At 51.2% G+C, this 24,668-nt stretch overlaps 1 protein-coding gene across 1 annotated transcript in view; it reads right to left on the bottom strand.

The window, feature by feature from the left end:
* ATP2B4 (ATPase plasma membrane Ca2+ transporting 4) overlaps positions 1 to 24,668 on the bottom strand; it is a 107,183-nt gene that overhangs the window by 21,385 nt on the left and 61,130 nt on the right. The window contains exons 3-14 of the mRNA XM_052653953.1: positions 15,724 to 15,921; positions 13,549 to 13,806; positions 12,944 to 13,069; positions 12,360 to 12,485; positions 9,360 to 9,395; positions 7,467 to 7,628; positions 4,953 to 5,167; positions 4,371 to 4,613; positions 3,635 to 3,876; positions 2,485 to 2,716; positions 1,200 to 1,379; positions 445 to 532 (exon numbers count right to left, since the gene is read on the bottom strand). Coding sequence (XP_052509913.1) covers positions 445 to 532; positions 1,200 to 1,379; positions 2,485 to 2,716; positions 3,635 to 3,876; positions 4,371 to 4,613; positions 4,953 to 5,167; positions 7,467 to 7,628; positions 9,360 to 9,395; positions 12,360 to 12,485; positions 12,944 to 13,069; positions 13,549 to 13,806; positions 15,724 to 15,921 — 2,106 coding nt within the window. The remainder of the gene's footprint in view (positions 1 to 444; positions 533 to 1,199; positions 1,380 to 2,484; positions 2,717 to 3,634; positions 3,877 to 4,370; positions 4,614 to 4,952; positions 5,168 to 7,466; positions 7,629 to 9,359; positions 9,396 to 12,359; positions 12,486 to 12,943; positions 13,070 to 13,548; positions 13,807 to 15,723; positions 15,922 to 24,668) is intronic.

Genomic DNA, 24,668 nt, shown 5'->3' with positions numbered 1-24,668 from the left:
AAAGCCTGACCTCATCAGATATCCTGTCCGGTACATCAAGACAGCTATTCTGCAGTCGAAAAAGCACTGCGTGGTTTGAAGGCAGAGACCCAGAGGCTGAACGATAACACTTCCATTTACCAGCTGGGCAATCTGGGTAAGTTACGTGTCGTCTCAGCTTCAAACTTTCTTTTTTGCAGAATGGGAAGAGCTTAACCTGTATTGCCTAATTCCCAGTACCATCGACAAACAAGATATGATAACGTTTAAAAACGACTTCATCATATAGCTTATACTCACCAGGTGCTCAGATGTTTGCTAACCTGCATGTTCTTCCATGAGCTGGGAAGCTCTCCTAGGCCTCCCTATTCAGGATGGAGAGTTGCTTTGGCTTTGGTTCTGTATCTGTGCTCGCCCTGGTCTGCCTTCCTCTATCCCAGGCACCTGCTCAGGAGCCGACCTCACCTTTCACCAGCGTGTGCTTGTCAGTGGGGGAAGACCGCGCCAGCACTCGGAGCTTAGGCCAGATCTCGTCCAGCTTCTCCTGCTCCACCTGCAGCAGCAGACACACCCGGGTCAGTCAAGCTCAGAGCAACTGCCAGGAGAGTCTCCACACGCGCCAAGCTCCCGGGGCCGCTGGTGTCCCAGGGCCCCCCAGGAGCGTGACCCTGGCCTCCAGCGGAGGCGAAGCAGCCAGCTCGGCTCCGAGGGCGGGTTCACAGACGTTGACCGTTCAGGCCCTGCTTGTCTCCTTTTCCTCCCGATTCCCTCCCTGGGAGCCAACCCCCTAGTTTTGAGACCCGAGACGGAAGATGGGACCCTTCGATGTTGGCTGAAGTAGCGCCTCTGAGGTCTTCGCTTCAATCTCTGCTTAGACCAGAAGCTGTGGCCTTCCCACACCCAGATCATACCCTGTCCCCAGCCCGAGCCCCTGCCAGTCACAGGGCAGTGGCACAGGAGGGGCGGGGTAGAGGAAAATCCGGGAAAATCATCCCACGACTGGAGAAAATGGGGAGATGAGAAAAGTGAGTCTCCAAGGTAGCTTGTGAATGAATACAGTGACAAGATAAAGTTCCCAATTTTACCGTCTGAGCAGCTTTGGCAAAAGGCACGTCTCACTATGAATAGATTTTAATTTAAAAACCATCTACTTTCTCCCACCTGTCCCGGATGCCTTCCCCTAATGAAGGAGGCTCTGATTCCCACCACCTAAAGCTCACCTCGCCCTTCTCGTTGCGGATGAGGCGATTGAATTCTTTGCCTTCTAAGCACAGGAAGTCGTCCCCAGGTGTCACGATGCCGCACTTGGTGGCGATGGCACGGGCTGTGTTGATGTTGTCCCCTGTCACCATCCTGACAGTGATGCCCGCTCGCTTGCACTTGGCAATGGCATCTGGCACCTGTGAAGAGTGAAGCAAGCGGAGAGGAGAGCTGGGGGCGGCGAGGCCTGGCCATCGGCTTCTGCTCAGCTGTCCCTCACTGCGGACAGGAGAGAGGCACCCTGGAAGTAGAACCACGCGCCGAAGGCCGAGTCTGGTCAGCTTTGTATTGCTTGGTGCCACCTTACTTCTGTCCTACCCATGAAACTCACATTTGAATTTGCCTTACTGCACCATGAGTTGAGGACTTCTCAGGTGGCGCCAGTGGTAAAGAACCCGCCTGCCAATGAAGGAGGCACAGGTCTGATCCCTGGGTCAGGAAGATTCCCTGGAGGAGGGCATGGCAGCCCACTCCAGGATTCTTGCCTGGAGAATCCCATGGACAGAGGAGCCTGGCGGGCAACAGTCCACGGGGGCCCAGAGCCAGACACGACTGAGCGACTTGGCACGAACGCACGCACCACGAGCAGAAGGGGAGCTCTGCCTCGGGAGCCAGGCGTCAAGGCTCCTTCTCTCGCTCACAGTTTAGATCTCGCAGCAGGGCACGCCGGACCTCTTGAGATTTTACCACTGCCTTCCTTTCCAGCAGAAGTTTTAACCACCTTCCACCCCTGGCACATACTCCAGCCACATCAGTTCTTTTAAGTTTCCCAGTTGCATGACACCCCGTCATGCCTCCAAAAGTTGAGAGCAGTGTGGAGCTACTCCACGGGTGCCTGACAAGACGTGTTGATTGAAGGGCCGTGACCAGAGCCCAAGTTGGTGTCTCAGTTAATTCCATCTCCTCACTATTCTTAAGTGCCAAACTGTTATTAGCCCAGTAAAACCTATGCTTCTCACCCCACAGACGGCATGAACCACAGGAAGTGGGATTGCCACTTTGTATTAGTTCAGTAAGCTACAGGAGTTCTGTGAAGCAGGAAGCACAGAAACATGTATCCCGGCAAATGAGAAGCAGTTAGGTGACTTGCCTAAGTTTCCTACAGCTAGAAACAGAGCTGGTCCCGCAGTTCCCGTGACTCCTGCATGGTTGCTCATTAGGTCACAGCGGGCCAGTGCAGGGGCCATGGCCGCTGGAAGACTTCCCTTCATGCTTCCCAGCCCTGTTCCCAAGTCAGAGCCTCACCTCCGGGCGCACAGGGTCCTCGATGCCCACCACTGCGATACAGGTCAGCTCAGTGAGGATCTCGCTCTCGTTGTCCCACGGGGGCTCTCCATCATTGAAATCCCGGTAAGCGATGCACAGAGTCCGCAGCCCCTCACAGGCCATGGGCTCGATGACGGTGCGGACCATCTCATCTCGGTCCTTATTCTTGAATGGCATGGCCTCCCCCTTTTTGTCCAGGATTCGATTGCACCTGGGAAGGCGCACAGTCAGAACACAGCACCCCGCCTCCCGCCCAGTGTGCTTCCACACGTTACAGACACCGACCACTCTGCATGACTCCTAAAGACACTACCATGCGGCTGTAAATCTCCACTCATCACCCAGAGCTGAGCCCCTGTACCCAGGGTGGGGTGGCTGGTAGGTGGACAGAGTGCGTCGCTCTCCCCTGTCACCTGCTCCCGCTCCTCTGGGAACGCAACACCGAGAGCCATTCGTGGGTCGCCTCCTCTTTTGAGCTTCTCAGTGGTAGAGAGACCTTCTCAATCCCCAGTCTCTAGAGGACTCAGGCCAGAGGGTGTGGGCAATGACAGAGTGTCACCCATGGTGGCGCTAAACCCATGCTGGGGCACTGGTTTTTAGCTACTGGCCCTGAATCCACATAGGTCAACCTTTAACGCCCTATGGATCATCTAGCCACTTTGATTATGCAACTTCCTGTGATCAGAACTGAGAATGCAAAGGAAAAGGAACACAGAACTAACATTTCTAGTGCTTACTATGTGCAAGGCGTTTTTCATACACTGAATCATTTAATCAGAGTAACCCTGTGAGATAAGTGGGTATCATCTCTTCAGAATAGGAAATGGAAGCATGGATTGCCCAGGTCTGAACCCTGCCTGGACCACTATCTGTTGTATCGCTTCTAGCAAGTTACTGAACTTCACCACACCTCTGTTTCCTCATCTGTAAAACAGGGATAGTGACAGCATCTGCCTCGAGCTGCGAAGTGTAAGTATAGTATCCAAAGTACAGAAGAGCCAAGCTCAGATCTTGTCATGATGTTACCACCCGGAAGGAGGGTCCGCTATTATCCGGGTGGCTCAGCATGGGGCCGACACCCAGACCTCCCCGAGGGGGGGACCGTGGGGGAAGAAGCTGGGGGGCTCACTTGCGCAGGATGATCTCGGAGGCGCCCTTGCTGTACATGCGGTAGCCGCCGCCCGGCTTCTCAATGACTGTGCTCATGGACTTGCGCACCGAGTTGAAGGTGTACACCTTGTGGAGCTTCTCCTCGGGCACCTCGCTGCGCACGGCGTGGTAATCCTGCTTCAGGTCCGAGACGAAGCCCAGCAGGGCGCACTCGGTCTTGTTGCCCACCTGCCGGGGCAGGCCGCCCTCCTTCTCTGGAGGCTGGAAAGAAAGGCACCAGTGGGCTGGCTGGGCGAGGGGCCGGCCAGGGGAGGGCTCCCTCAGGAAGCTTTTGCATGTGTGCCCGGGCCCAGGGGGCCGCGGGCTGTGGTGACCTGGCCCCGGAGCCACCCGGGGCCTGGGGTCATTTTAGATGCCGTGGGGCTGGTGCTGGTGCCTCTAACACTCTCTCTTAGCTTCCAGAAACTAAGTGATTTACCCGTGATAAGCTCAATTCTGCTACTAGCATGAAGCCTCTTTTTAGAGATACTGCCTTTCCATGGTGATTTCACAGCCACAGATTCCTACCTGCCTCACTCCCCCACCCCCTCTCCCAATCTACTTCCACGGATTATTCCCTAGTCTCACCCCAAACACGTCCACTGGGGAGTGGGAAATGGGAACTGGGATGGCAATTCAGGCAGAATGAACGGGAGAAAAATCAATGGTTCCTTCCAACGACCCATTTTAAGTGTCCTGGCAAAAGAAGAGCTTACCAGAATCTTAGAGGTGTAGGCACTGTTGATGGAAATGCCATTGACAATAAGGTCCAGGACCTTGGGCACAAGGTCATCAGGGCTTGGGATCTGGTGGTAATGAGTGTCTCCAATGTAAGCCTGCACCACACTCATGCGGTTCATGGTCAGCGTGCCCGTCTTGTCCGAGCAGATGGCTGTGGCATTGCCCATGGTCTCACAAGCGTCCAAGTGCCGCACCAAGTTATTGTCTTTCATCATTTTCTACAAAGGAGAATAGATGAGACTGCAGAGGGCCAGCTGCACTCTCCGAAACACAGGTCAAAGGCCATTTTCTAGCCAGCAACTCTCCGCATTTCATTTCCTGCTCCCATACAAAAATGCAAGATACCATTTTTGTAAACCCTCTTAAGATGCTACTGGGTTAGGTAAACGTTGATGCAACTGATCCAGGTGGTCCTTCCAAAGTGCCAGCGGCTTGTGCCCCCGGAAGGCATCACCCAGAGTTTATGAAGACAAAGTGGCCGTCCTTTCAGCAGAGCTGCTTGGCGCCCCTCCCTCTGATCTGTGTTCTCAAAGAGCAGAGCCTCATCCCAGCCTCACCTTTACAGAGTAGGCTAGTGAGATGGTGACAGCCAGGGGCAGCCCCTCAGGCACAGCCACCACGAGCACCGTGACGCCGATGATGAAGAACTTGACAAAGTACTGGACGTAGATGGGGGTACACTCGGCCAGCCACGGTCTGCGCTGGATCGCAAAGTTGTCGATCACAAAGTAGAGAATCAGGATGAGAACTGTGATTGCAGACATGATCAGACCTGTCCAGGAAACAAATCACGTGAACCTAGGCTTGAGGGCATTCCTAGGGCCCTAACTGGAGACAGATATCTATCTGGTCATACCCCAAGGCCCTAGCTAGTCTCTGGTACTTGTTCATTACGGTGTAGGCGAAAGACATGATTTTGCATTCTAAAGACATGGGTATTAGTTTTGGTGCTGCACCAACTTGACTCGTGGCTTTGGACTGGTCTTGACCCCTCTGTGAGCCTATTTCCTCATTTATAAATAAGGGGGTTGGTACAGTTTTCCAAAAGCAGCATTTTAAGATTCTACCTCAGAGCTACTATCTTCCGACAAATCATGACGTAGTGACTACCGTTACCTCTTTCCTAGCAGTTTATTGACTTTTCCTCTAGTAGACTGAGAACGCCAGGCAATTCACAATGTGTTCGCAGCGACGCCCTGTGGTGTTAGCACAACTCCTACGTAACTAACCCTCAGAAGAGCGCCTCCCAGCCTGTCTCCTGACCTGGCACAGAGAGAAGACAATAGCAATGGCAACTGTTCGGGCAGTGCTCACCATGGGCCAGGCAAGCACTTCCAGGGAGTAACTCATGAATCCTCACAACAACCCTGCGAGATAAGTTACTACTATCATCCTCTTTTATGAGGAGACGAAGGCACAGCGAGGTGTTGGTATGGCACACCAGAGGGGGACCAACCACCCTGGCCTGTCTGAGACTGAGCAGTTTCCTGGGCTGTGGGACTTTCAGTGCCAGAACTGAGAAGGTCTCCAGCAAACTGCGACAGCTGCTCACCCTATACCTACAATGGAAGAACAAGCTCTGGGTCAGCAAACAACTGGCCTGGGGGCTCCAGCTGCCGTGCGTACTGCCTGGCTACTCTGAGAGCTGGGGGATCAATACTTGGGCACCTGTGTCTACCTGTGGCACAATATCTGGGAAGAGTTCTGCTTTCTGATTCGTATCGTTGCTTTTCCCGAGGGCCCAGTGAGTCAGGGAAATCAGAGCAAGGCTAGAGGTGATTATTTCAGTGAGGGCATATTCAGGGTAAGGGCAAGCAAGGCATCGAGCGAGGGTGCAAGCTTTAGGAAGGCCTTCACTCTCAGGGTAGTGCATTCCCTTGCTTCCTTCTGGTCCTTGGCCTCGCTTGATGTGGGAAGTACACAGAGACCAGCGACAGCCCTCAGTGGCCTGTTCTCCCTAAAGAATAAGGTGGGGATTAGGAGCACAGCAGGAGGCCTTAGGCAGGAAGCGTTTAATGCTTCAAACCTGTGTGCCAGGCTCAATGATTTGATTTCATAGTTCAATTTTTCTGGTTCATCTATTGTCTCTTTGCAAGGGGTGTCATGGTGTCAAAATTAGCTGGGTACTGGAGCTGAATGACCAGGCCAGGCTGACGCTCTGTCAACTCCGTGATGCTCACAATGTTCTCTGTCTGTGTGCACTGTCCAATAGGGAGCCACTGGCCACACGTGGTGACCAACCGCTTGAAACAGGCTGCTGTGACCGAGCAGCCGAAAGCTCAAGTGGATCTCTGCAGGTTCCTGCTTCAGCAGAGCAGCAGCGCGGGCCCCACCCAGGGGCTTGTTAGGAACACAGGTCCCACCCAGACTGCTTGAGTCAGCATCTGCACCGTAACAAGGTCCCAGGTGAACAGCACACGGAGAGATGCATTGGGCTAGACTCTGTAGTGAACACAGAGGTGGGGTCAGGAAGTAAACAGCGGGAGCAGACTGCTTGGAGGGATACCCGCTGAGGGAGCAATCTTCCTTGCACTGCCTCTTCCAGCTCCGTCCCTCCCCGCACCCTCCCCATCACCCTCTCCAGAGTCAGGCAAGGAGAAGCTGTTTCCTCTCCTGATGCACAGGAGTACCTTTAGTGACCTCTGCTCTGCAAAGCCCCTCTTTAATCATTGTCTTCCTTTGCCTTCCAGTCCTCATTTTGAACTCATTGCTCTGTGCCTGGCCATTCCTATGCTAGAGAATTGCTCCCAGCCAACAGCAGCCTTCTCTACCCTTCAGGAATTTTCAAGCCAATACTTGAGCAGGTGAGTAGTTATTAGAGTCTTCCTTCTTGCTAATGTTAATCTCCCATTTGTTTTGGGCCTTTAACTCTAAATAGAAAGACATGTCTCTCTGCTAAAGCCAAGGGTCCAACAGTCACAGGGAAGGACACAGATTCTTGAACTGCACCAGCCACTTGGAATTTTCGGCTCCTTCCTGCCAGACCTGGTTGGTACAGACAGGAGGTAATCAAAGTGGCGAGGACCCAGAGCAAGACTGATGGACACACTGAGAAGGCCCCACCTACTCACCAGCTTTCCCAATCTGGACGGCCAGGCGGGTCAGCTTGCCCTGCAGCACGGACTTCTCCTTTTTGGGCAGCTTGGCGGCCTTCTTCTCCTTTTCCTCACTGTCGATCCCCTCCTGACTGTTGAGTGGCTGGATTTCCAAGGCCACTCCATCTTGGGTCTTTGCTAGGGTGCACACACAAAGAGGACAGGTCAGCAGGCAAGGCAGAAGCCCTGAGTAGTAGCAAGGGGAAACTAACACGCCCCTTTGTCTGTTTCTGGAACACACCTTGGACCTCTGGCACCAGATCTGACCTCCCTCACCCCATGCCAGACAGGGAGCTTGACCTTCTCTTAGGGCCTTGGGAAGGGTATCTTAACAACTGGAGGTGAAATGGATGGCTCTCCTCTTCAGTGGCAGCTTCCTGGCACTGTCTCAGAGCCCTGAGCCAGGTTTATTCTCGCAAGAGGATTTGTCCTGCCACTCGGTGCTATTACCAACAGCCATCCTTCCTGGAATTCAGTGCTTAAAACAGTGAGTCTTCACTGCAGAAAGGGGCTGAAGGGGAAGGTTGGTAAATGTTCCTAGAGCATAAGGGTCTTGTTGTTTAGCTGCTAAGTCGTGTCCAACTCTTTTGTGACCCCATGGGCTGTAGCCCACCAGGATCCTCTGTCCATGGGATTTCCCAGGCAAGAATGCTGGAGTGGGTTGCCATTTCCCTTTCCAGGAGATCTTCCCGACCCAGGGATCAAACCTGCATCTCCTGCATTGGCAGGCAGTTTCTTTACCCCTGAGCCACATGGGAAACACATTAGGGTCTTAGCTGGCTCTTTGAAAGGTTCCCCTCTCTCTCTACATAGATATAGATTTTCATAGAAGAAACCCAGACCCCAGACACAGGGTATTTTCCAGTTCCCTGTTATATTAGTTGAGCAATAGGGGAAGGAAATCTTCTTTCTCCCCTGTCTGATGAAGGTAGGAAGGTACAGAGTACCTTTCCCTAAGGGAAAAAGTTGGTATCAGGGACTCTCTGGAACAAGAGAAGGCAGAGATAAAGACAGACATAGAAATCCATTTTGCTTTAAAAAGAAGAGTTAAAGAGATCTGAAATTTAAGAATTACTTTTGTTGAGTCCTGGTTTTCCAACGTGATGTCTTTATTTCTAAAATCCACTATGATGTGGGTTATGAAAGGAAAAAAGGCTCCAGGAGCTCTCTCAAGAGAGCAGTTCCTGCTGGCCCCCAGTACCCCTCCAGCTTCACCCTGCAGAGCTCTGCTCCTTTGCTTAGGTGCCCTTCCTGAGAGATTGTCTCTGCTGTCAAGACTCACAAATAAGACAGAGACAGGATGTAAACACAACCACCAAAAAAGAAACATACATCAGATTAGGAAGAAGAAAACAGACTGGAGAGAACAAAGAAGTAGGGACAGAGGTTACAGAGAAAGGGCTCTCTGCACCCCAGAGAAGACTAGCTGAGAAGGCATCTAGATGGGAAGACGGCACCAAAAGAGGAAAAAGAGGGTGCAGGGACTGCCCATCCCAACCCCTTCCCGCATAAGGACCCTGCAGACTTCCAACCCAGAGACTAAGGATCCTTGCTCTTTAACTCTGGCCAAGGGCAATGAAGCAAGGTCAGCACGCTGGGAAGAGCAGATCACCGCACAGGCTTCCCAAGAGAAATCTTGACAGGAGGCCCCTTGAGCTAACAGCAGAGGGTCCTGCGTCCCACCTTAGATTGGGTTTGGCAGCTTGGGACCACCCCCAGATCTCTGCACCATCCTCAGGATGAGGCATGTAGGCCACAGGAGCAGCTAACAGACTTATGGAGAGGAACAGAGGGAAGGCAGATGGCCTGGAAAGGTCTGATTTGAGTGTGGGCAGGTAGAGATGGTAAATGAGTGAGTGGAAAGGTTACCTTTGTTGCGATTTTCAGGGACTCCTTGTTTTTTACCTGTTTGAACAAGAAAGAAAAAAATGGGGTGGGGACCCAAAATGACTATTCAGAGATCAGATATCCAATTTGCCGGTCCTGTTCAGAGCCTAAAAGGGTGACAGCAAAGGGTCTGAGTTGCAGCGAAGGGGATGTAAAGGAAGCTCGCACCTCTGTTTATCCCCATTTTTATTAGAGGCTCTCACAAATCCCTGGGGTATGGACCAGGCCACTCATGGAGGGGAATGCACACTCCCTCCTGAGCTGCTTGCTCCTGGAGCACGGTTGCTGTTGGGAGGTGCTTCTGGCTTGAGTCAAACCACTTGGAGAAATGGGGTGGGGCTTAGGGAGCGAGAGGTCTGAACTGTTTCTGCCTGGTGGCAAAGGCCGCACAAGGTGCCTCCGTGTCCGCTCACCAGCACCAGGCAAGCCTCCTCCTTACTCACTCTGAAGGCAGTTGCAGAAACAGGCTGGTTCCTAACTGAATGAGCTTTGTTGCCTTTTCATTAACTGCCCTTCCCTAACAGCTCAAGATGCACCTCCAGCCAAATGGTACAAATCCTCTCCTCCAAGAGAAAGAACGCTTAGGGAAAGGTGCACATTTGGTTTATCTTTCTGCCTTCTGTTTTTCCTTCTTTCAGGAACAGTTCAGTTCAGTTCAGTCGCTCAGTCGTATCCAACTCTTTGCAGCCCCATGAACCGCAGCACACCAGGCCTTCCCGTCCATCACCAACTCCCAGAGTCCACCTTAACCCATGTCCATTGAGTCGGTGATGCCATCCAACCATCTCATCCTCTGTCGTCCCCTTCTCCTCCCACCCTCAATCTTTCCCAGCATCAGGGTCCTTTCCAATGAGTCAGCTCTTCGCATCAGGTGGCCAAAGTATTGGAGTTTCAGCTTCAACATCAGTCCTTCCAATGAACACCCAGGACTGATCTCTTTTAGGATGGACTGGTTGGATCTCCAAGGGACTCTCAAGAGTCTTCTCCAACACCACAGTTCAAAAGCATCAATTCTTTGGTGCTCAGCTTTCTTTATAGTCCAACTCTCACATCCATACATGACCACTGGAAAAACCATAGCCTTGACTAGATGGACCTTTGTTGGCAAAGTAATGTCTCTGCTTTTTAATATGCTGTCTAGGTTGGTCCTAACTTTCCTTCCAAGGAGTAAGCATCTTTAATTTCATTGCTGCAATCACCATCCGCAGTGATTTTGGAGCCCAGAAAAAAAGTCAGCCATTATTTCCACTGTTTCCCCATCTATTTGCCATGAAGTGATGGGACCAGATGCCATGATCTTCGTTTTCTGAGTGTTGAGCTTTAAGCCAACTTTTAACTCTCCTCTTTCACTTTCATCAAGAGGCCCTTTAGTTCTTCTTCACTTTCTGCCATAAGGGTGGTGTCATCTGCATATCTGAGGTTATTGATATTTCTCCCAGCAATCTTGATTCCAGCTTGTGCTTCTTCCAGTCCAGCGTTTCTCATGATGTACTCTGCATATAAGTTAAATAAGCAGGGTGACAATACACAGCCTTGATGTACTCCTTTTCCTATTTGGAACCAGTCTGTTGGTCCATGTCCAGTTCTAACTGTTGCTTCCTAACCTGCACATACGTTTCTCAAGAGGCAGGTCAGGTGGTCTAGTATTCCCATCTCTTTCAGAATTTTCCACAGTTTATTGTGATCCACACAGTCAAAGGCTTTGGCATAATCAATAGAGCAGAAATACATGTTTTTCTGGAATTCTCTTGCTTTTTTGATGATCCAGCAGATGCTGGCAATTTGATTTCTGGTTCCTCTACCTTTCCTAAAACCAGCTTGAACATCTGGAAGTTCACGGTTCACGTATTGCTGAAGCCTGGCTTGGAGAATTTTGAGCATTACTTTACTAGCGTGTGAGATGAGCGCAATTGTGTGGTAGTTTGAGCATTCTTTGGCATTGCCTTTCTTTGGGTTGGAATGAAAACTGACCTTTTCCAGTCCTTTGACCACTGCTGAGTTTTCCAAATTTGCTGGCATATTGAGTGTAGCACTTTCACAGCATCATCTTTCAGGATTTGAAAGAGCTCAACTGGAATTCTATCACCTCCACTAGCTTTGTTCGTAGTGATGCTTCTAAGGCCCACTTCGCATCCCAGGATGTCTGGCTCTAGGTGAGTGATTACACCATTGTGATTATCTGGGTCATGAAGATCTTGTTTGTATAGTTCTTCTGTGTATTCTTGCCACCTCTTCTTAATATCTTCTGCTTCTATTAGGTCCATACCGTTTCTGTCCTTTATCGAGCCCATCTTTCCTTGAAATGTTCCCTTGGTATCTCTAATTTTCTTGAAGAGATCTCTAGTCTTTCCCATTCTATTGTTTTCCTCTATTTCTTTGCATTGATTGATGAGGAAGGCTTTCTTAACTCTCCTTGCTGTTCTTTGGAACTCTGCATTCAAATGGGCATATCTTTCCTCTTCTCCTTTGCTTTTCACTTCTGTTTTGTTCTCGCTTTCAGGAACAAGTGAATGGCAAAGACAGGGCTAACTCTGAGGCAGACATTCCCTCTCTGTTCCCACCCTTCTGGCTGTATCTCTCTTCCTGCTCACAGTTTCAGCAGGAAACCAGTTTCTTCTCCTGGATAGTTTTCCCTTAGCCTTGATGGTTCGTATAACCCCCCGTGTCTGAGGAAGAAAGTGGCGAGGGCTGGAGCCAGAGCACACCGCCGGCCCGTTTGCACAGGCCTTCCACCTCATCGTCTTACAGCCACCAGTAAACGCAGGAACCAGTGCAACCTGACCGCGGAGCAGAGCCGGATCCGGTCTTCATTACAGCACCGCGGGCAGTCAGGGATGAAACCGTCAGCTAAAGAAGGGGTTTGGAGATCTGTCCGCGTCATCCTGCAGAGTCTGCCAACCAGGTGTTCCGCTGCAGACCCGCTCCCTCTCCTAGTCTGTCCGTGGGGATGGGAGGGGTGAGGCTCTCCTGAAAGCCCCTTACCTTTCTTCTTCTTCTCTTCCTCTTCCCCCTCACTGGCTCCCAAGAGGGTAAAAATGATTCCAGTCTGAGAGTTGATACCCACAGCAGTCACTACCATTCGTCCAGAACCTTCCATTACATGGGTCCCTATATGAGAAAGAAGATGGGAGAAGAGTTTTTCCTTTCTTTTTTTTTAAATACCTGGCCATCCTTTGGTGTGAAACACAAACTTGGAAGAGAGCAATCCCTCTACCTTTCCCTCCTATGCATGGCGTTATACGTGGCAGATAGTAGGCAAAGATCAAGAGCAAGCAACCGGGGGGGTAAGGAGAACAATGTGTGTAACGGCTTTGGGGTACGGTTCCTTTCCCACCACCCTCTCCAGCCAGCAGAGCCCTTCGAAGGCTCCTGTAGCATCTGCTCCATGGACAACCTCTGTCAGGTTGCTCAATATCCTTGTATTCAACCCACTGACACGCTACAGCCCCCGCGGAGCCTTGGGGCAGGAGTCGGGGCACGGTCGGAAGACAGGGCAAAGTCTGGACTGGTCTCTGTGGCTCTGTCTGCGGGGAGGGGGCTGGGGGCTGGTGTCATCAGGGCCTCACCGGAGAGCAGCATGGGGTCCCTCTCCAAGGACTTCTTGACATGGTCCGATTCCCCCGTCAGAGAGCTCTCGTCAATCTTGAGGTCGTTGCCCTGGATCAGGATCCCGTCTGCAGGCAGCAGGTCACCTAGCACACGGCGGTGAAGGGGCGACAGGGAGAGGGCAGGTGAGGACCGTCCGGCCTCATCTCAGGGCTGCTCCCGGGCCTCCATCTGTAGGCAACAGCCCGGGAGAGCCTGGAGAACCTCTGAAAGACAGCTTCAGATCTGACAACCTGCGATAAAACTCTGCTCTGGGTATTATAAATTCAAACGGTTCCTGATCCCCAAACACCTTCCCATGGCCTGAATATTACCTGCTTGGAGTCTAAGACACACAGGGTACAGTCTGACATCTTTGGCAGGGTCAGTTACTGCTTTCTTTGAATTTTTTTTCCATAACCTCCTTAAACTCTAACCTAGAAGCTGACACAATTTGGGGTCTTACATTTTTGGGTCCTCAGCAATCCCCAGCCCCCTTATGCCAAAGGACCTAGCCCTCTGATAGGGAGGGTGGCCCAGGTGTAAGAAACAGAGCTAAAAGAGAAAAGAACCACAGAGCTCTCACCGTATTTGATTTGGGCAATGTCACCCACCACAATCTCAGCCACAGGGAGCTGAATGATGTGCCCATTCCGGATAACGGAGAACTTCTGCTCCTTCTCGATGCGGTTCTGCAGCCCCCGGAATTGCTTCTCCTTGCTCCAGTCATTGAAGGCAGTCACGAGCACGACGATGATCACCGAGAATAAGATGGCTGCGCCCTCAATCCAGCCAGCTTCCGCCTCCCCTTCGTCCTCTGGGCTACTGACGGCTAGACCACACTCTAGCCCAGGGAAAGGAGAGAAAGGGTCACCGAGGGGCCTTTGCTGACATTAAAAATGGAGGTTGTGCTCCCGTAACTCCCCAGAACAGAAAGCCAGGGGAAGAGAAGAACAGAAAGCTCGGGTAAAATAGCTATCCTGAGGATAGCAGAGGACGGCCGGATTGGGCATCATCTCGTCACCAATATAACTACTTATGTTTACCCAAAAAAGGCATACGACTAAACAGCATGGAACATGTCAATGAAAACTACAGGCAAGACACATATAGAGGCCTTACGACCCCCAGCACGGCAGCTCCCACTGCTATTTCCCGTGACGCCCAGCGTGGGGGATGGGGGAACTTTGGGGTGCATGGCCTTGTTGGTTTAGTGAGGGCAGAGGATTCATAACATTCTGAATAAGGATTTACTGGGAAAGGCAGGGAAGACCCTGGAATTAGGATGAGTTGGAAGAATAGTTTACTAGTTATGTTTCAGTTTCCTTTGGAGAACCCCCTCAGATAACGGGGTGGGGGGCGGGCACACACACAACACTTAAGCTATTAGGTTGGTGCAAAAGTAATTGCAGCTTTTGCATTGTTGAAATTTGCCATTTCCTACTGGAATATGTCCTCAATAAACGTGGTTATAAAATTATACATCATTTTAATGTGCATTTCTAGCTTTAAGGTTTGTTTGTTTTTTTTGCTAAAGACATTTCTTGCTGTTTATTTTATACTAAGACTACGGGAATGATGTTAGACAGGAAGGAAATGCCAGTGATTTTCTTATTTGAGTTCAAAATGGGTCGTAAAGCAATGGAGACGAGTTGCAACATCAGTAACAGCTGGTACAGGAACTGCTAATGAATGTGCAGGGCAGTGGTGGTTCAACAGGGAAAGCTTGGTAAGTGGGAGCCTCGTAAGCTGACTGAAAACAAAAAAATCGTCATTCTGAAGTGTCATCTTCGCTCATCCTACAAAACAACAACGAACCATTTCTCAATTGGATTGGGATGTGCGGCAAAAAGTGGATTTTACACGACAACTGGCGATGGCCAGCTCACTGACTGGAATGAGAAGTTCCAAAGCATTTCCCAAAGTCAAATTTCCATCCAAAAAAGGCCCTGGTCACTGTCTGGTGGTCTACTGCCGGTCTGCTCCACTCAACTTTTCTGACTCCCAGAGAAACCATTACATCTGAGAAGCATGCTCAGCAAACCAATGCAATGCACCAGGAACTCCTACGCCTGCAGCTGGCAGTGGTCAACAGAAAGGGCCCGATTCTTCTCCACAGCAATACCCGACGGCAGGCCACACAATCAACACTTCAAAAGCTGAACGAATTGGGCCACAGAGTTTTGCCTCATCCACCATATTCACCTGTTCAAAGCTCAGTCCTGTCCAACTCTTAGTGACCCCAAGGACCGTAGCTCTCCAGGCTCTTCTGTCCATGGGATTCTCCAGGCAAGAATACTGGAGCGGGTTGCCATTTCCTTTTCCAGGGCATCTTCCTGACCCAGGGATCGAACCCTGGTCTCCCGCATTGCAGGAAGACTCGTTACCATCTCAGCCACCCGAGAAGGCCATATTCACCTGACCTCTCGCCAACTGACTACTTTTTCAAGCATCTCGACGACATTTTGCAGGGAAAATGCTTCCACAACCCTAAGGATGCAGAAAAATGCTTTCCAAGAGTTTGTCGGATCCTGAAACACGGATTTTTACACTACAGGAATAAACAAACGTTTCTCTTTGGCAAAACTGTGTTCATTGTAATGGTTCCTAATAAAACTAGTTATGTTTTAAAATTCATGGTCTGGAACTGCAATTATATTTGCACCAACCTAATAAAATTTGTCAACAAATACTACGTGCTTTTCAGTGACAGTGGAAAGAACCCAGAAGAGAGTCACGCTTGTCTGTTCAAGGTACTCACGTTCATTTTCTCCCCCCGGGGGGCGGTAAAAGGACAGGACCAGGGAGATGATGGCTGCGATCTCCAGGATGATGAGCGTGACGTCCTGAAGGGCTTCCCACACTAACTCCAAGAAGGTCTTGGGCTTTTTGGGGGGAATCAAGTTCTGTCCAAAGACTTGTTTACGTTTCTCCAGATCTGCAGGGTTCCCAGATAGGCCTGAAAAACAGACAGGAGTGGAGTGAGTGAGCAACAAAAAAGTGGAAGAGCTGAGTGACAGAGGAAGGCAGTTAAAAGAGCCCTGTAAAGAGGATCCCTTGCTTCCCAATCTGCCCAAATATGAGATCCAATTAGGGTGACCAACCCCCCTCTTTTTCCCCAGACTCAGCAGGTGTGAAATGGGGGCAAACCAAGACAAGCTGGTCACGGGGGCCGCTCACTCCTCTTGGTCTCCAGGGTAAGCTAACCCAGACCTACAACTTCATCTCTTCCTCACGGAGTTTGCACCAGGCTTCAGCTCTAAGAGTACCTTAACATGTTTCCTGAGACGCAGAATTTTCCTCTTGTATTAACATGTAAATGCTGGTCATGATTTAAAAGCAGAGGTGCTTCTGCCTACTGGCTCACACAAAAAGGCCGTAAAGAATAAGCTCTTTGCTCAAGGCCATGCTAGGAGGCTAGGAGACAGAGCCCAAGCAACTGCCCTGATTCCAAGTTCCAGAGGTTTCAGGACATCAACAGGATACAGACTTCATGAGACTCCAGCTTCGGGCATCCCCTGTAGGCACACAGAGTCATCCCATTCCGTCATACACAGAGGCGCACACACACACACACACACACACACACACACACACACACACACACCCCCATCTTTAGGAGGTACTGCTGTTCTACTGAGAACTACGCACGTGGAGATGTACTAAGTGCTACGAGTACTGCTTCGTTCGGAGTGGATAGAGAACAGTGGAGGTGAAAGCGCTGAGTCAGTCCGTGATCATCGGCGCGCCCTCCACGAACACACGTGTGCTTACATACCTGTGTGAGTGTGCACACAGAGTCCAGCCACGTCCCCAGAGGGAATAAGAGGCAGAATCATTCCCAGAGTCCTAGGCTCTTCTCAGGGGCCCAAGAGGGGTCACACTTTAAGGAAAGAGGAGAACGCATACAATTTAAGTTAATGCCAGGGGGCATTTATCAAGTTGCTTACAGAACTTGATTAGTGAATAGCCTTGGTTTGGCACTGGTCGTTGGCTGAACTGCTTGATGGGTTCCCCAAAGGCAGGGTGAGGCAACCTTTGTCTTGAGAAAAGATCAGCAGTGAGGAGGGTTAGAATCAGAGGATGGAAACACTTAACACAGCTTTACCCAGAGGCACGGGACGAGGAGATGCCTGGAAGCTGCAAGGAAAGGATGGGCCGATGCCGAGGACCTCACACCTCTTCACACTGAAGGGCTGGTCCGCTGGAGGGGAGGGGGACACAGCGGCCGGCAGACTTCTATCTCCACTGAATACGACCCAAGGGCCTGACTTTAAACGGCAAAGAAAGAGAGGTGGGTTAGAACTAAGGAAGACATTCAGACAGGGATTTTGAAAATGGGAAAATCTGTACCCAAGGGAGTACTGTTTGCAGGGTCCATTCCTCCACCCTAAAGACAAAAACCATCAGGAGAGGTATCGAAATCTACCTGGGCACCCTGCCTGGAGGTAAAGCAGGGGTGTGAACTGGCACCCATGATCGCGGAGTGGGGACTGGAGACCGCTTCCTTCCACCTGCTAGCGCTCAGCAGAGAGAAGCAGGAAGCTGGTTCAGGAAGCGGCGCCTGATGCTCTTATCCAGGGCCTCTTGCCTCCTTGGGGCCAAGAAGGCGACCCTGGCTAGAGAGCTGAGAGGCACAGCAGAGCTCTGCAGGGGAACGGATGGGCGGGGCGGGGGGTTGGCCTAAGCACTAGAAGCAACATGGGCTGCTTGCCAGAGGCTCCCTGCCCCCACCACTCTGAGTGGTCGGTTCTCAGCAGGAAAGAGATGCCAGAGCCTGGGAAAGGAGTGTCCCTGGGCAGGGCATCTTCATCCCCAGGAGGGCAGAGGCAGAGCTGCTAGGGAACAGGGCCGTGCGGGGTTTTTCTCCCAGGGACCTGAGATAACACACGTGTGCCAACTTGGAACTGCTGGACAGCTAGGCCAGCCCTTGAGAAACAGCAGTTCTGATAGTTTGTTAATCTAGCTGGGATGTTTCTTAAGAAAACAGGATTTATGACATAAAGGGAGGAGATGCTATTCCCTCCATAAGCAGGGTGAGCAGGCGACTATGAGGGCAAATCAAGACATCAGAATCAGAAGGTTATCACATGGCAATAGTTCAACGGAGGCCAAAAGGCTAAAAGACTCAACACCAGTCTAGCTAAAAGGGCTTCCCTGGTGGCTCAGATGCTAAAGAATCTGCAATGCAGGAGACCTGGGTTCGATCCCTGGGGTGGGAAGATCCCCTGGAGAAGAGAATGGCAACCCACTCCAGTATTCCTGCCTGGAGAATCCCATGGACAGCGGAGCCTGGAGGGCTACAGTCCATGGGGTCGCAAAGAGCTGGACACGACTGAGCGACTAACACTTTCACTTCCACCGAGGTAACCCTGCCCGACTCCGTTCTCACATTAATGCCTCGCAATCATCCTTGACTCCTCTCTCTCTTATCTACAATACCCATTTAGTCAGAAAATTCATCATCTCTACCTTCAAAATATATCCAGGTCGCCCTCACTTCTCATCTCCCACTGCTCGTGTGCTGCTTTAAGCCCTGGCCGTCTCTCAGCTGGCCACGGCGGCCGTCTCTCAGCTGGCCACGGCGGCCGTCTCTCAGCTGGCCACGGCGACCGTCCCACAGGCCTGCTGCTTCCAGCCTTAGCTTTCTGCCCTCAGTCTCCTCTCGGTCCAGAATGGTCTCTTCCAACCCCCCATGGCACTCATCTGCCCTTTTCCGTAGGCCCCCTTCGTGAGCACCCAGTTCCCCACCTGTGGAGTGCTACCATTTCCGCCTTGTTCACCGAGATCCCGCCAAGCTAGCCTTCCTGGGATTCTCTGTGTGCACCAGACACGTTTCCATTGCAGGGTCCCTGCACATGCTGTTTTCTTTCTCAGATTTCCCTTCCCTAGTTAGGGCTTGTCCTTTCACTTCCTTCAGGTCTTTGGACAAAGGCCCTAACCCTGACCAACGTATTTCACATTTCACGTGGATATCTCTGTCCCAGCACATGGGATCCCCTTGGCCTGCTCAACTGTTTCCCTCTACAGGTCTTCTCCTGGAATAGGTTATTTGATACATTTGTTCTACATTTGTTTATCTCCCTCTACAAGGCCAGGGTTTTTGTCTTTGTTCCTTAGGTCTAAAGCCGTGCCGGACATGTACACAAATTCGTTGAACTGCATGAGTAATAGGTATTACTGTGAACATTTAAGTGATGGCAGTTGTGCCAGGCACATTTGTGTCTTCTCACCGAAGCTGCAAGGCCCTGTGCGGCAGCGGCTATTAACCCCGTGTCACATACAAGCAAACTGAGGCCTAGACAGGTTTGGTACCTACTCAATTAAGTATGTGGCAGTCTGTAGCTGCTCCACAAAAGACAGCTGGATTCCAGCTCACACACAGAGGGGCTGGGGCATGGAGGCAGCTGTGCTCAGCTGAGGCTCCATTTTGCTGTGACTAATGACTTTCCAGATTTCATCACTGAAGCGCCCGTCTCCGGGGACAACCCCTCAGCTCCAGGCAAACAGGAATGGTGGGTCAGCCTTCTTCATTTACCTCAGGGCGGGCCCTCTCGCCGCTTTTCTCTGCACCTCTAGACAAATCAGCCTTGTTCCTACTCTTTATTTACAACTGACGTCAATTAGTCCTGTCTTTTTGCTGTCCTGAGGGATGGTGACACCGGGTCTGTCAGAGTCCAACCTATGAATTTTATATTCAATAAAAGTTTCATTATTGGCCTTATTTTGGACCCACGCAAACAAAACAAGACACATTATGGAAAACAAAAGCGGTCAGGCCTTGCTCTTACCTAATGCTCTCAAAGTCACACATTTACTCCCTCTTTGCATTTTCTCTCACCTCTCTGCTCCACCTTAAGTCACCCTCACTCTTAAATAAAAGTCCCCCTAAGAAATCAAATGGCCCCAGGATCCTCTGGCAGGGAGGGGCAGTGTGGGGCTGCTAGCAGGTGGCCTTGGGAATGAATCCTCTGACATGCAGGATCCCACAGGAGAACCATGTGGGACTGGGAGCTCCGTCAACCCCCAATGTGGGCCTTTCCATTGCAATTCTTCCAGCCCCCGAGAGGCTCTCAGGCCTTGATCTCAGCAGCTGCGATTTCACATAAATTCTTGCCCAGGCCAGAAGGGGGTTTTACTCCCTCATCTTCACAGTTGCTTCTCAAGTACACCGCTTCCCAAAGTGGGGAAGGAGGATTTGGCAGCAAGAGAATGCGGGAAACTGGAAAGGGGTTTCCCCTAGAAATACATCAAGAAAATGAGCAGAAACCGTGTCCGACAAAAAGTCTCGCCCAAACTGGGAGTACCTCTGGTCCTCAGCCAGATTTAGCACATGAGCTGGGAAAGGGGACAAGAATGTCGGCCTGGGAAGTCACCGCCCGCACCCCAGGCTGGGGACTCACAGGGCCCCTGGCCGGCTGGAGGAGACAGAATGGGCAGCGGTGGAAAACCTGTGTCTGCTCTGAGCCGCAGGGGCCGCGGCTTGGGAGGAGGAGCGGCAGCCCAGCCCCTCGTGGCCTGGCTCCAGCGGGAAGGAGGGAAGGGCTGGGCCGGCTTCCCCAAGGAGGCTGAGGACTGTCGGCAGAGGCACCCCTTATCAGAGCCAGCGCAGAGAGGGTGCGGCCAGGTCCCACATCAGGAGGGACTTCCCAGCTGTGTAGGCAATGACACCTTGCCAAGAGGAGAGCAGAATCTTCTGCTGCACAGACAGTACCAGGGAGACGTTTCTCGGGGTTGCTTAGAAGCCAATCCTATTTGGTTCATGAGAACAGACATCAGAATATCTTTCAAGTCCTACCTTAAAACCCTGGATTAGGGGGTAAAAGAGAAGTGAAAGTGTTGGTCACCCAGTCGCGTTTGACGCTTTGTGACCCTGTGGACTGTAGCCCACCAGGCTCCGCTGTCCATGGGATTCTCCAGGCAAGAACACTGGAGTGGGTCGCCATGCCCTCCTCCAGGGGATCTTCCCGACCCAGGGACTGAACCCGGGTCTCCTCCATGGCAGGCAGATGCTTTACTGTCTGAGCCACAAGGGAAACCAAGAGGGAAGAGCAGCTGAAAAGTCAACACGAGGACTGAAAGGCTTCAGCCAGCTCCTGTGCTAAGCCGCTGCCACTGCTCCCAGGGGTCAGAGCATTTCCTGCTTCTGCATCTCCCACTTCTCACACCCGCAGCTTGGAGACACGCTCTGTGCCTGTGGCCTTCCTGCCCCTTAGAGGGAAGGCAGCTCCCCTAAAGTCACAGCAAGTGGTGACGGATTGAGAAGAGAATGGCCCTTTCCTCACTCTCGATCCCAAAGCCTGCCCTTGGTGGACAGCTTTGTCCGGGGGTGTGTCTTTCTGTCTGGTCCTCCGCTGTGCACCTTTTGTGAACTCTCTGACTCTGGCACAGAGAAGAGAGAGCTGCCCAGAGTGCCCTCCTTACCCTCTGCTCGGTTGCCCTCTCCCGGGCTGTGTGTTCATCCGCCCCTCTGGTATCACACCCCCAGTGCTCACACCTTGGAGCTAAATAAAAAGAGTGAAAGCCCCACTTCCAAGGGCAGACGCAACATCTGCCTTGGCTGAAGAAGGAATGCCATCTTTTGTCCCACCCCCAGCTGACATTCAGAGCAAGGCAACCGCAAGGGTGAAAGCAAAACAAAACTTGCAAGAGACTCTGCTGAGCTGCCAAAGGAACGGAGCACCAAAGGTCCTAGGCCTGGTGGAAGGGGAGAAGCGGGGAGGGTTCTCGGGTTCAGAAGACGCAGCGACTCCCTGCCTCCAGGATACCCTATGCCCTGCTTGGCAGCATTATGCCAGCTAAGCCAGAATCCCCACTCCAGGCAAGGAGGAGCTGGCTAGGAAAGAATTCGGAGAGCCTGGAGTTGGCCTGGGAAAGCGCAGGCCTGTGGCTGTCATGCACCCTTGGCCTAATTCAGCCCTAGGCACATAACTCAAAGCAGACAAGGAACTCCCAGGAGCAACACGGAATCCCCTGCAGGGTGGGCGGGGCTCAGCAAGGGCACTCTTTCTCTCCTGTCTTTCTCAACCATCTACCATCCCGCTGTTGGTGCTGCTTCCTATAGGTTTTGTGAAAACCTCCACCCCCTACCACGTACTAAGTATTTCTTTTTTGAAGCTCCTGGACTTGCCTCAGCTATCCTCATAGCAGTGTAGCTGCTCTTGGGCTGTTTGAGCTGGTTTGCTCCCTTCTCCTCCCTCAAAGATAATGAGGTGGATGAAACTGGAGCCTATTATACAGAGTGAAGTAAGCCAGGAAGAAAAACACCAGTACAGTATACTAACGCATATATATGGAATTCAGAAAGATGGTAACGATAACCCTGTATGAGAGACAGCCAAAGAGACAGATGTATAGAACAGTCTTTTGGACTCTGGGAGAGGGAGAGGATGGGATGATTTGGGAGAATGGCATTGAAACATGTATAACATCACATATGAAACGAATCGCCAGTCCAGGTTTGATGCGTGATACTGGATGCTTGGGGCTGGTGCACTGGGATGACCCAGAGGGATGGAACGGGGAGGGAAGTGGGAGGGGCGTTCAGGATGGGGAACACGTGTACACCTGTGGCGGATTCATGTTGATGTATGGCAAAACCAATACAATATTATAAAGTAATTAACCTCCAATTAAAATAAAGAAAAAAAGGAAAAAAAGAGAGTCTTCTGCTATGAGTCTCTCTCATACCTTAAACTTAATATATCCACCCAAAGTGGGATGGGCAGAGAGGACCACAGACTGTTCATCTTGGCAGGCATGCCCATGTGACTGGTTTTTAGGGTAATTTACTTGACATCTTCAAGGTGATGGCTACGGGGCAGAGGGCATAAGGAGAGAGGCAGCTTAGCCGTGCTTCTAAGCTGAGCTGGATGGACTCCTAAAAGCGGACTGCTCATGAGTCTGAGCAAGCTCTGGGAGCTGGTGATGGACAGGGAGGCCTGGTGGGCTGCAATCCATGGGGTTGCAAAGAGTCGGACACGACTGAGCGACTGAACTGAACTAACTGAAAAGTGGATTTTCTGAAACAGACTAATTTTCTATAACAGGCTAATTAACAGACTAGTGATAGGGAGGAAAATCTGAGAGAAACCGGTCACCCATTTTCCTCTCACATCAATTCTATCCCATCTCCACTTGCCAATTTCTTTATACACCCCCTGGCAACATTAACATTCTCCGAGGCAGTGGTCTCTAAACAGGAGGCATGCGTTCATCTGTTGCAGCATGGGAAAGGTACTAGAACTTTTTGGATTACTTCATCCGTTCCTATTTTTTGCAGAGTCTACTATGTAAATGATATTAGTGTTAGAAGTACTAACAGTAACACAGCAGCATTTAGTTGAACGTTTCCTGGGGCTACGTGTGCAATTTTCTCCCAGACTGACAATGCTACTAGAAATTTCAATCTGCTGCACTGAGGAAGAGCCCAACCCCAGCACGTCCCAGCTTTTGGAGAAATAGTTCGTGGTGGGACATACCGCTGGCCTCAAAAGGCGTGGCAACAGAAGCACAGCAGAGACGCCGCTGAGCCCCGGAAGCCGTAGGGAGGCAGGAGATAGTTACCCAAACCCTACAGGTAATGAACCCAAAGTCAAAATCTAGACTGTCTCAAAGCAGTTTCTTTCCCCTTCCTGCCATTTACTCCCCAAAGAACCCCAGCTCCCAAAACCTAGTAGCTGCTCAACAATTACGCAAGGCAGAGATGCTTGCCTCTTGTGCCAGGAACGTTTAGTAAGTGGTAGCAATTACCTTAGAGCACAGCCAGGCCAGAGCTTCCCTAGACAGTCACATGATTGAGGAGTCCTATCTCCAACTCCTAAGCCCACCTGTCCTCCCCTCCAGGTCCCCATAACACCATCATAGCACTATGACACTATTGCTGAAATCGACTTAATCTGTGTATTCTCTTAGTGCCTGTCAAGCCCTATGGAAGGAAGACCTGTCCCTGTTGTGTTCACCACTGTGTCCCCACTACTTGCTGGACACTATTTGTTCACTGTCATTGAAAAGAAATTAGAATCCCTGTGTCCTACGGCCAGACCTCAGCTCTGCAGAGGAGAAAAGAAACAGCAGGATGTAGAAGAAAGATGAAACAGAAATTCCCACCAACGTTCTTCCTGATCCAAATTCCATATAAATAGCCTTTAGCTTTCTGAAGGAAGGCAATTATTCAATGTTTAGTCAAGGCTCCCCTTCTCTGCCCTTTCTGGTCTGGGCCCAGGTCCCCCAACCCCCCTAACTGTTGGCATAGCACCTCCTCAGAAAACAGCATGCTTTCTCTGAAGAAGGGTAACGCAGCTGAGGACCCACGTGGAAAGGGTCTGTGGGGAAGGAGAATTCATACAACTTTTATCTGCACCAAAGAATCTCTCATCCAAATCTGCTCTTCTTCCTGCACACCAAGGCAAACTAAGGAAAAGACTTCTTTCTCTCCCTCAGTTCAGTTCAGTCACTCAGTCGTGCCCCACTCTTGGCGACCCCATGAATCGCAGCACGCCAGGCCTCCCTGTCCATCACCAACTCCCGGAGTTCACGCAGACCCATGTCCATCGAGTCAGTGATGCCATCCAGCCCTCTCATCCTCGGTTGTCCCCTTCTCCTCCTGCCCCCAATCCCTCCCAGCATCAGGGTCTTTTCCAATGAGTCAACTCTTCGCATGAGGTGGCCAAAGTACTGGAGTTTCAGCTTTAGCATCACTACTTC

The sequence above is a fragment of the Budorcas taxicolor genome, chromosome 16 (genome assembly GCF_023091745.1).
Source record: "Budorcas taxicolor isolate Tak-1 chromosome 16, Takin1.1, whole genome shotgun sequence".
Lineage (NCBI taxonomy): Eukaryota > Metazoa > Chordata > Mammalia > Artiodactyla > Bovidae > Budorcas > Budorcas taxicolor.
Note: the sequence above shows the minus strand (reverse complement) of the source record. Positions and strands in the feature narration are given on the sequence as shown.